The sequence below is a fragment of the Delphinapterus leucas genome, chromosome 10 (genome assembly GCF_059928025.1).
Source record: "Delphinapterus leucas isolate spDelLeu-1000000601 "Yukka" chromosome 10, BTC_Dleu_Yukka2, whole genome shotgun sequence".
Taxonomy (NCBI): domain Eukaryota; kingdom Metazoa; phylum Chordata; class Mammalia; order Artiodactyla; family Monodontidae; genus Delphinapterus; species Delphinapterus leucas.
Window position 1 is genome coordinate 81,001,372 of NC_143138.1, and position 12,234 is coordinate 81,013,605.

The 12,234-nt window shown below is 45.1% G+C and overlaps 1 protein-coding gene and 1 long non-coding RNA gene across 19 annotated transcripts in view; both read right to left on the minus strand.

The window, feature by feature from the left end:
* LOC149748303 (uncharacterized) overlaps positions 1–11,614 on the minus strand; it is an 88,391-nt gene extending 76,777 nt beyond the window's left edge. Inside the window, exon 1 of the long non-coding RNA XR_016394739.1 lies at positions 1–11,614. This exon is cut by the window's left edge and continues 37,106 nt beyond it. This is a non-coding gene — a long non-coding RNA (uncharacterized LOC149748303).
* The window catches only part of MAGI1 (membrane associated guanylate kinase, WW and PDZ domain containing 1), a 613,664-nt gene extending 601,714 nt beyond the window's left edge, over positions 1–11,950 (minus strand). For all 18 annotated transcript variants that reach the window (XM_089919526.1, XM_089919525.1, XM_022572619.2 and 15 more), the window contains exon 1: positions 11,623–11,950. In XM_089919526.1, the coding sequence (XP_089775652.1) occupies positions 11,623–11,935 (313 nt within the window). In that variant the 5' untranslated portion in view covers positions 11,936–11,950. The remainder of the gene's footprint in view (positions 1–11,622) is intronic.
* Between the last annotated feature and the right edge of the window lie 284 nt (positions 11,951–12,234).

The following is a 12,234-nucleotide window of genomic DNA, read 5'->3' on the forward strand; positions in this document are numbered from 1 at the left end:
CAGCGTGTGTGGGATTATCCAATTTTCAGAAGAAAAAGACCCTCCCAAAAAAATCTACCAAAAAAACATGTGTGTGTATTTATATATGTTTATATATATAAATGTCTGGAGGTGGGATTATGGGTCATGTGGATACATTTTCCTTTCATATATTCACATTTTTCTCTATCATACACATTGTTTAAATGAGGGAAAAAATTAATTTCACCATGAAAAAAGCATAAGCTGTGGAAGCACAGACCAACAATGGAGAGTGACTGACAGTCATCCATGATCATAAAGCTATTTGAGTTTTTAAAAGATTAGAAACCGAAAAATCTAGATGATGCCTATGCTTTCTAAAAAAAAAAAAAAAACCTACATGCTCCAACACCAAAGAAAGTCCTTTTTTAACTACTTGATCTTGAGTTTTGAATTCTTAACCAAGTCACACAGACTTAAACAGGCCGATAGTTGGAGGAGGAAATGAACAGGCTCTCCCTATCAGATGTAAATTCCAACGCTTGGCCAAGAATCCAGGTGGTAAAATACTGACTCTATTTAAATCAAGCCAAAGTGATGCCTTCTGTGGTCGCGTTACATAAGCAATAGGCTCCATCACTGCACACATCTGGTCAGAATAAAGGCCCTCTAAGACCTTCAACACAATTAATTCAATATTTTCCCGACAGTTCAAAATGCTACAACAACTGGCAGACAACCATTTTAAATCATCACAGAAAAGTCAGACATATGGCTAAGTATAGTTAATATGCTTTAAAAATAAGCCGCGGATCTTCGAGCCAACAAGATCTTAGGCAAGAATTCTTCTTATTTATTTAAAAGTTATGCCTACCCATTACCTCAAAAGAATTCAATTCAAAAGTGATTGCTTGAGTACCTAGAGAGGGCAGAGATTGCAAAGAGACATAAAACAGGGATGCCGCTTTCAAGAATTCAAGAAACACATAATCCAGTACAGGAGACAGAAGAGCAAATCTACATTACAAGACACTATTGTGACTCTTGAAATCCTGTTGTGTGTGGGGAGAAAAAAAAGAGAGCACAGAGGAGGAAAGAATCAACAGTGTTGGTGAGGGAGATCAGGGAAAACAGAAGGAGAAGGCAATTAAGCAGAATTGCTTGAAACTATATAGCAGCACCCTCTGTGTTCTGGCCAACAAACACGTTGGGAATCCTTTTTTTTTTTTTTTTTTTTTAATTTCTGGGACTCTCTTTGGTAGCGTCACCAGGCATGGTATGCTGTCTCAGGCAGCAATATTACAGCCTAACACACTTGACTAGAGGTCAACACACTTCTAGTGTGGAAACCTGGGATAAGAATTTTGGAACCAGGCGGATCTGAGCTTGAATCTCACCTCTGTCAGCTGCCTGGAGACCAGGATAAATTACTTGACCTCTCCAGCTAACTTTCTCAGGGCTAAAATAAGAATGACATCATCTACCCAGGTAAAAACCTAACCGGGGTCTCAGGGACATGTCAGGAGATCAATATATAATAGTTACCGTGATTAGTTTACTGCTCCTATTTCAGATTCTCAGTCTCAACCATGAAGTTATACCTTAGAGAAGAGTTTTTCAATCTCAGCCTTAGTGCCATTTGGGGTTGGACACCTCTCTGCCATGGGGGCTGTACTGTGTAGGATGTTTAGCAGCATCCCTGGCCTCAGCTCCCTCAATGCCACTAGCACTCCCCCTTCCTGAGCTGTAACAACCGAAAATGTCTCCAGACATTGCCAAATGTCCCTTGGGGGTCAAAATCACCCCCAGTTGAAAATCACTGCTTTAGAGGAAATCACTGATGGGTCTTCACTTCTGAACTGAAAATTAACATGGCTGCTATTAGGTAGGCATTGCTGTAAACACTATTTACACGCCAAGCAGAGGACAAAGTATTTTGCATACGTTTTCTCATTTAATCCTCACAACCACCCTGTGAGGCAGGTATTATTCTCATTTTCAACTGGAACAACTGAGGTTCTGGGAGGTTAACATGCCCATGGTTCTTCAGCTGGAGTTGGACCTAACCAGCCTGACTCCAAACCCTTATAACACCAAGCCCTGCTGCCTCCCCAGCCTTTCCTGATTTGGGAGCCCAGGTATGGTGCCAGGAAGATCAGAGGACCTCAGCGTCAAGTTCTCAAGGATCACCCTTGCTGGTACTGCCCTGCCCAGGATCTCCAGGGAGTAAGGAGAGGACCTGTCCTTCCTCTACACATTACTGAACCTGGGTCCCAATGACAATCATTAGAATCCATTCGTCACCAGTGACAACGTAGAAGTTCAGGCAGCTCAGACCTCTACCACACGGTGAAATCTAGAGGTTTCCTTCTTACCTGTCTGAACTAATCCAGTCTCAGCCTTTTTAAAAGTGGCATCTGAATCAGGCAGAAAAATGAGGGCTTTTTCTAGACTCGAAAAGCTCTCCAGGGAACTGTGTACCACAATCTCTATCTCTCAAGAGATTCTTTCTTCTCTCCCAAGTGCTTTCCAACAGGGAACATTCAAACAATAACAGAAGCCAATATTTTGTGGGCGCTCGACACGTGCCAGGCCCTGTGCCGTGTGGTTTACCTCAATCTCCTCCTTTTATTCCTCCATCAGCCTCAGGTAGTAGGTATCATTATCCCCATTTGCAAGAAAGAGGGGAAGTATCTCGCCCTGAGTTAGTAAACTGAAAAGCCTGGTTTCTAACCCAGATCAGCCTGAGCCGAAAACCTGCCGATCTACAACACATCAATAAATGGATACTCGTGGATTATCTTACGAGCGGCGCTGCAGTCCTGTTAACACTGTATATGGCAATAATTGTGAAGCATGGCTTATAATCAGGGCATAATGGCCTTTTAATTGCACCATCATGCCACTGTCCATAAAGAGAGCTTCGAGTCCCACAGTGGGCTGAAAGATTAGCCTTATTGTGGAAAACATAACTGCATTCCGTTAAAGGCGCACACTAATGGCTCTGTTGGCAATAGGAATGGGGCTGACACCTTAGCCGGGAGGATGTAATTCTCTTACGTAACTCATTCTCACCACACTGCAGATGGTAACAGGAAAAGTCTATACACACAGCTGACGGTGCCCAGAAGAACGTCTCACGGTCCACTGGAGGGTGAGAGAGTGTGCAAAGTTCGCTGACAGAATCAGCACGGTGCTGCATTAAATCCCTAAAATAAAGACCATTTGAGCCTGGCCAGCAATGCTCACTGTCTTCAAGAATACTCCTAGATCAATCATTGAAGCTGTATTTAGCCCAAGTCATGGACTGCAAGTATTAAACCCTTATCAAGTTTAATGCGATCCATCGCGAAGTACCTACATTTTCAGAGACTTTCAAATATCGGAATTTTCAGAGGCAACCGAGCTCAGCAGAGTTATTCTAGTTCTAAATCTGACAGTGGACGTTCAAGAGATACTGGAGCAATTACTATGCATCAGGCACTATTCTCAGTACTGAGATCAACAACAGCCCTGCCCGCTCGGAGCTTATACTAAAGAAAGAGAGACAAACAAGGGACTTAGTTATTTTGAAATGATCGACATATGATAAAGTAAAATAAAGCAGAGGAGGGGAATAGGGAATGACAAGGCAAGTGGGAAAGACTTGAAGTTCGTGAGAGAGTAAGCCTCCCAGGTGTCCAGGTCGGGCCAGCAGGTCACGGCCAGGGAGAGAGAAGACAAGTCACAGGCCAGATTGTGAGTCACTGGGAGGACTTCCGTTTCCCCTCGGCGAAAGGGACTAGAGAAATGATTGTATGTAATGGATTACTCCATTCTTTAATCACTTGGCTATAAAAAGAGAAGATTACTATTTAATCATAAAAGACGTTGTTCAGAATTTCCTGGCGGTCCAGTGGTTAGGACTCAGCGCTTTCACTGCCAGGGGCCTGGGTTCCATCCCTGGTCGGGGAACTAAGATCCCGTAAGCCTCGAGGCACCGCTAAAAATAAAATAAAACAAAAGATATTGTTCAAATTACATTTGCTACGTGCCTTCAGAAAGGATGACATCCAGAACACGCTGGACCCTCCACAGGCCACTATACTATAAAGCAAAAGTCAGCATCACTTGTTTGTCCTTGACATCCATGGGGGTTCAGCTGTGAACACACCAAAACAAATTCACCAGACATACTAGATGGATGTCGACATCCATAGGGGTGCAGTAGAGCAAAGCGCCAATATTTACCAAGGATTTTTCAAGGTTATAGATCTCACATATGAGCTGCATAAAGACAGGCAGGAAGGCAGTAACCTACTTTTTTGGGATATGAATGCCAGCCCTTAACGAATTTGACAGCCTTTATTCTCAGTGTATACAAAATCAGTATATCCTGTTACACATATATACAAGCTCAAGGAAGGGACCACTAACATCAGAGACTGGTGTTTTGCATTAAATAACCATCGTTTATAAAGCAACATCCTTCATGTAAACCCTTGTGGTGAGGAGATGTCAGAATGTTTTCTCTTATAAACCACTTAATTCCCCTTGGTGGATATCATCAATTCTGCCATCCGAAACTAGCTGGGTAATGAATGCCAACAAATGCAGTGAGCCAGCTGTATGCTACTGCCTCATAAGGTCAAGCTAATCTATTTTTAAATAACACAGCCATTGGCAAAGGGCGGCCTCCAGAAACAATGGACATGTTGGGTTGCCTGTCCTTGCATTATTTTTTGTAAAAGCTGTAGAATGTTCCACAATGTAACCTAAAAATATCCTTCAGAGAGTGGTCTTTTGGCAGCAAGAACAAAAATAGATTGATTTTTGAAAGTTTAAGTTTAAAAAAAAAAAAAAGACGTAAACACCAAGCACAGTTTAAGAGCAAGAGGGGACAAAAATCACACTCTTTTCTGTAGCAAAGATCCAGTTTGCTGTCGGCTGGAAACACTGTATACAGGGACAATGCTACAAGAAAACGGAAGTAAGGTGTCATTCTTCTAGATGCTGACATAGACCAGGTCCCGCATGAACAGAAAACAGAAAAGCTCCTCATCACCCTGCTTGTTGAATGAACACCTGAAATTTCACTTCTTAAACTCCACCTAGAGTCAACAGGCCGAAATACTTAAATACAATCCATTAAGCCTTGTCAGTCATTTATTTATTTATAGCTCGGTATAAATTATTAGACACTGAGAATCAGCTGATTGTAAAATCTGGTGACGAGAAAATGAACATATTAGGATCCTAAATGACAAGAAATCAAAGATGAATAGGGAGGAAAGAAGGAAAGATGTGGATGTCCTGGTCTGCACTTACCATCCGAATAAGAAGCAACAAGAGGGCTTCCCTGGCGACACAGTGGTTGGGAGTCCGCCTGCCGATGCAGAGGACACGGGTTCGTGCCCCGGTCCGGGAGGATCCCACATGCCATGGAGCGGCTGGGCCCGTGAGCCATGGCCGCTGGGCCTGCGTGTCCGGAGCCTGTGCTCCGCAATGGGAGAGGCCACAAAAGCAAGAGGCCCGCGTACTGCCAAAAAAAAAAAAAAAAAAGCAACAAGAGAAAATTCATTCATGCAGCCAACAAATTTTAGTGAACACCTATGACTTGCCAGGTACTATTTTAGGTGCTGGGAAATAGAGGGGTGAACAAGTGAGATAAACTTCTTGTTTTCATGGACCTTGCATTCCAGTGGGAAGAGAGACAGACAATAAAGAAGCAAAAGAAGAAGATAATGTGAAATTACGAGGTTGTTGTTTTTTTTAATATATAAATTTATTTATTTATTTATTTATTTATGGCTGCTTTGGGTCTTCGTTGCTGCACACGGGCTTTTCTCTAGTTGTGGCAAGTGGGGGCTACTCTTCATTGCGGTGCACAGGCTACTCATTGCCGTGGCTTCTCTTGTTGTGGAGCACGGGCTCTAGGTGCACGGGCTTCAGTAGTTGTGGTGCGCAGGCTCAGTAGTTGTGGCTCACGGGCTTCATTGCTCCGTGGCACGTGGGATCTTCCCAGACCAGGGCTCAAACCCATGTCCCCTGCATTGGCAGGCAGATTCTTAACCACTGTACCACCAGGGAAGCCCGATAATGTGAAATTGTGTCAAAGCTTTGAAGCACAAACCAGGATGAGGGGATGGCATGTGATCCAAGGCGCTATCTTATACGGGGTCAGTGGAATGGTGGTGCCAGCTCCTACTGGCTCCAATTACATGGATCTCTTCCCAACTCCAGTGATGCTACAAATCAGTCTCCCCTCCGCCAGAGCCGGCTGTTAAGCCTTTAGCAGCACACCACCGGATGAGAAGGTCTTTCTGAAGAGACACTAAGGAGAGGAGTCAATCCTGTGACCATCCTGGCGGAGTGTGGGGGTGGGGGGGGAGGAGGCAGAGAAAAAGCAAGACCAGAGACCCCAAAGCAGAATTCACAGGAAACTCAGCAAGACATGGTGCTGTGTTTCAAAACGAGAACAGAATTATTTTGTTACAGAGCTGTTGTAATATATTCCAACTGGTCAAAATAAACACACAATGTCAAAACAAAACCCAGAAAGGCACAAAAGAACTGTATTCAATTGTATGTGGTCCTAAGTCCCTCATTACAGTGAGGGGAAGGGTCTGGTGGTAGTGTTGTGGTTTTTATTTTTTATTTTATTTGTGTGTGTGTGTGTGTGGTTTTTAAATTGTGACTTATTTATTGCCTCCATTCTGTCTATAAAAAAAGTGGAGGGACAGTTTGGTTCCTGGGTAATTTGCAAAGCCACAAAATTCACTTACAAAAATATGTAAGTGTGACCTATAATATTACCAGTTTGGGAAACTACAATCACACCCTTCTAAACTTTTGGAGTCTGGGCTATTCAGGGAATCTTAGCATTTTAGGAGCGCAAAGGATCTAAAAGGATACATCCACTTATTTTAGGTATGAAGAAAGGCCCAAAGAGGTGACTCACCAGAGATGACAGCACTAGTGGCCAAGCTTGTTCTAGAACACAGATCACCTTCCCCACTCGATGCCATATTTTCAATGCAGTCTATACCCTAGGACAGTGGTGCTCAAAATTGAGCATGCATAAGAGTCACCTTGTTAAAAACACAGCACAGGCTCCACCCTCCTGAGTTTAGGTAGCAGTAGGGCTGAGGCCCGGGAATCTGCATGTTTTACCAGTTCCCAGGTGATGTAAATACCACTGGTCTGGGGAGCCTACTTTGAGACCCACTGACCCAGGAACTAGAAGCATGGGTTTTGAAATCCAACACGGCTGAGTTCCAGCTCTACTTCAGCCACTTGTATGACCCTTGGAAAAGCCACCCACACTCTCTGGACCTCAGTTTCTGACACATTGAGTCCAGTTGGGAGGAATAAAGAACAAAATATCCATAAAGCACTAGCTTAGCCAAGGGCCTGGTACTTCCTAAACCAAGTGCTCAAAAAATACTAGCTATATCCTAGAGCTAAGTTTCCTTAATTGTAGTAGTTCCCCCTTATGTGCTGTTTTGCTTTCTGTGATTTCAGTTACTCACAGTCAACCACGGTCTGAAAATATTAAATAGAAAATTCCAGAAATACACGATTTAGACGTTTTAAATTGTACACCAATAGCAGGATGAAATTTCCCGCCTTCCCCCTCTGTCCTGCCCAGGACATGAATCATCCCTTTGTCCAGGGTATCCTGCCCATTAGTTACTTAGTAGCTTAGTTATCAAATTGACTATCCAGGTACCACAGTGCTTGTGTTCAAGCGACGCTTATTTTACTCAGTAATGACCCCAAAGCGCAGGAGGAGTGATGCTGGCAGTTCGGATCTGCCCAAGAGAAGCCGTAAAGTGCTTCCTTGAAGTGAAAAGGTGAATGTTCTCGACTTAATAAAATCATATGCTGTGGATGCTAAGATCTACAGTAAGAATGAATTTTCTATCTGTGAAATTGTGAGAAGGAAAAAGAAATATGTGCTAGCTTTGCTGTCATACTTAAAACTGCACAAGTTGTAGCCATAGTGCATGATAAGTGCTTAGTTAAGATGGAAAAGGCAATAAATTTGTACAGTAAGATATTTTGAGAGAGAGGGAGACCACATTCCCATAAATTTTATTATACTACACAGTTATAATTTGTTCTATCTCATGTTGTGTTTAATATCTTACTGTGCCTGATTTGGAACGTATCACCCACAGATAAGAGGGGATTACTGTACTTTTCCTCTTTTCCACATACACTAGAATGGCTAAAGTTCAAAAGACAGACCAGATCAAAGATTGGCAAAGATGTGGCAGAACTGGAACATTTACAGCAGCTTTAGTCATAATAGATGAAAAAATAAACAGTCCAAATGTCCATTGACAAGCAAAAATATAAACAATCTGGTATATGTATGCAATGGAATACTACTCAACAATACAAAACAACCATGATACACACAATATGTGAAAAAAGCCAGACACAAAAGAGTACACACTGCATTATTTCATTTATATGAATTTCAATGACAGGCAAGATTAATCCATGGTGAGAAAAATCAAACAGTCAATGTCTCTGGAAGAGGTGGGGGGAACTGACTAGAAAGGGACAGGAGGGAAATTTCTGGGGTGATGGAAGTGCTCTGTATCTTGCTTTGGGTGAAGCTAACATGAGCATATACATTTGTCAAAACCCATCAAACTATATACTTAAGATCTGTGCATTTTATTACAGGTAAATATATACCTATAGTATATATAGTACATATATATGCTTTATTATATATGTAAAGTAGCATATATTTTATATAACATATATACGTATTTGTACATTCTTATTAGGCACTTTTGTGACAAAAGACTGTCCTCTCCATTTAAAATGAATCAACTCTAACCTGGTAGATCCATTTAGCTTGATTCTTTCACAATCCAGTCCTGCTTCACATAATACCACTTGCTACAGACTATTTTGGTCTGTGCATCTTTTCAGAGAGTTGCCATGAAACAGAAACAGCAGAATCTTCTCCCACAAGAAGACCGTGACATTTTCATACAGACAGCACCCAGAGTGACCCGTGTCCCTGGTAGTGGCTAGTTCAAGGTGCAGACAACACAAAAGTAACATTTTTCCTTTACCATGTACCAAGTAGAAGCCTATCTAATATGATTAAAACACAGTAATGAAAGCACAGGAAGAGCAATTTCTAGTATAATTTAAATCTTATTCTCAATATAAAAGAGAAGGCTGGTGAAATGCTTTCTAGTGCCGTCTTTCTGTAATGAAGATCTTAGAAGAGCTACCTGTGCCTGTGTAATCATTACAGGAAATAGTAGCTTTTACACTGTGGCGGATTCCAGGCCATTCAAGCGTCCCCATCTATATCTTTATTCTATCCCATTACAAGAAGAACAAGTAGATTTGCCTACACATACACACACACACACACACATTCTATGAGCATTCCTACGTAGCTACAGTTTCCTTCGAACCCAGAGGTACCTGATTCCAAACACACTTTGTTAGCTGACCAACCCTTCTGGACTGCCATGAGGAGGTGGCCCTGGGACGATGCCTCCCAATCTTTGGTAACTGATGGAGGGAGGCTCAGCCACATGCAGTAGCTTGCACACTGAGAACAAGCTCCCACTGGACCCATTAGACACCAGGAGACCCCCGCACAGGACATGCAGGAACTCCTGCCTGTCCTTCCACCAGCCGTTTCTCCAAAATGCCCCTGCACGGCGACCAGCAGCTGATCCCATCAAATGCTACAGTATTTTCTCTACAGTTCTATCAAGTCCTAATAATCCAGGTACTGGTATTAACTTCATAATTCAGGTTCCTGACACTAAAAGCTAGACTTAGAAATAAGTAACTGCCCCAATTCACTTTAAACATAACAATAATAGCTAACCTTTATTGAGCACTTACTATGTGCCAGGCACTGTTCTGCACTCTTTGTGCTTATTAGTTTATGTGACACAAGAAAGCCAGTTTACAGATGAGGTAGGACACATTCTCAAGTGAGGCAAGGTGATGCACCTCAACCAAAGCTGGGGAGATGTGCAATGAATGAGCCACAGTCTCTCCCTTCAATGAGCTTACCACCTTGTACGGAAATGAGGGGAGGGAACTAACATAGTTCAGAGTAAGTAAAAAACTACAAGATACACCTTTAGGGGAGTCCAGAGGAAGAAGGATTTGTTCATCTGGGCAGGATGCCTGAGGGCTTTTTGGAGGAGGTGTGCAAGCGCACAATGAGAACATAAATGGAAGGAGCTTTCCAACCGTCAGTCCCTCGGCTCCCAAAGCTACCAAAAGACCCAGCCCTTCTCCCTGTCCCCCTCCTCCGTTTCATCTGGAACGGGCCTGTTTCCAAAAGAGGACTAGCTCAGCCCAACCCTTCTTTCCTCTGACACATTCCTCCAGCTGCTGCTTGCCCTTCCAAGCCCGCGCAGGCACATATGGGAACTTTTCACCAGGGCTCAACCTGGTGCTTTCACGGGGAAGAACCTGCGTCATGGTGCATGGTCGTACAAGGGCTTCCTTTAAGGGAGTCCAGTCCTTCTCTATTGGACTGTATCAGGGACAGCCCCACGCCTGCACCAAACTAAGAAGTAAGGGACTCCCCGCCCCCACCAGCAGCCATCATAAAGGTCATCACTCCTCTCCAGGCTTCTGAGAGATGAATTTGCTTCCACTCCCTCCTCTCCAGGGTGCTCCTCGGGGCTCCCATGGTCATTCCCCCACCTCTTCCTCCTCAGTGCTTAAGGCTCTGCAACAAGGGCTCAAACCCTCACTCTTGGCATCCGTGTGACCTTGGACAAGTAACTGAACCAACATCAGTCCCAGTTTCCTTACCTGTAACATGGGGTTTATAAGAACAACTCGGTCTCAGAACTGTTGTCAATCAGAACAAGATAGTGCAAGGAAAGCATTTTACATAGAGCCTGGCACGTAGTAAGCTAACAAGAAAGAGCCCCTATCATCATCATCACAGGGATGATGACGGTCTTAGTGATGGTGATGGTGGTGATGTTGGTGGCAGTATAAACTTGGGCTTGAGTAGCACTGAAATACCCTCTCCATTCTCTCCCCCCACCGCCACCCACGAGCCTGGGGCCGGGCCACACGGTCGAGACACATGCGTCATCCTGCTGTGGGGTGAATGCAGGATCTTCAGGCGGCGGGCTTTGGAACTGCCAGGCGGTGATGCCCGGACCCACCTGGGCGGTCGCGGGTGACGCTAATTTTCTGAGGGAGGAGGCCCAACAACCAAAGACCCTCACCTCCTTCGTACCCATTCTCCAGGTCTGGAAACAGACAAGTGGCCAAAGAACGCAGCAACTGCGCCTGCTGCAACACTCGCCCAGGGAGTCAGGAGAGCGTCCACGTTGCCCCTGCCAACTCTCCTCCAGGTGCAGGCAAGCTGTGCTGCACTTGGTGGCGGAGATAACAGGTTGGCAAACCAGGCCTGGGAAAAATCTCCACGCTTCCCCGCGCAAACCCAAGCTCCTCTTCCCAATGCAGGTGAGCAAACAACCCACAACCTCTCAACAACTTTGTATTTCACTATCACAGGGCGCACGGCCTCAACTTCCCCGCTAAGCCGCATTCGCAGGAGAAAAGCGGGAAATCGAGTTGGGGGGCGGGGGGAGCCTCCGCAGGCCGATCCCCTTTTCTGGGGGCGCCTCCGGGAGGCGCATCCCGTCTTACCTTGTCTGACGGCTTTGAAGGTGACGGCCTCCTTGCAGCTGTCGATAACTCCCAGTATGTCATAGCGGGGTAAACCGGACACCCGGATCCCCTGCACCTCCAGAAGCAGCTCCCCCTCGCCCAGCCGAGGGCCCTGGCCGCCGCCGGGAAGCCCCGCCGCCTCGGCCGCCGCCACCGCTCCGACATACGGAAACTCTCCGTTCTCCGCGCCCCCCAGCACCGTCACCCCCAGCTCGCCCTGGGGTCCCCGCTTCACGGTGAATTCGTGAACCCTGCTAGTCCAGTGGTTCTTCTTCTGGATCACTTTCGACATGATGACTTACGCTCCTCCTCCCCCCCCCAAAAAAAAATAACAATAAAATGAGAGACAGGTGCCTTCCACAGCACAAGCGCCCAAGCCCACGCTGGTTCAAGGGAGAGACATCTCCCCCCAAATAACGCAACGGGAGAGAGAAACTTGGCAGACTCGCTCCCTGCACACACTCGCGCACTCAAGCCATCATAAAACAAACTTTCCGGGCTTCCCCGCGAGCCCTGCACAGGCGCCCGCGAGCTTTGTTTGCATTCCGGTGCTTCTAGGTCCACGTTCCGGCGCCTGACCGTGCTCTCCGG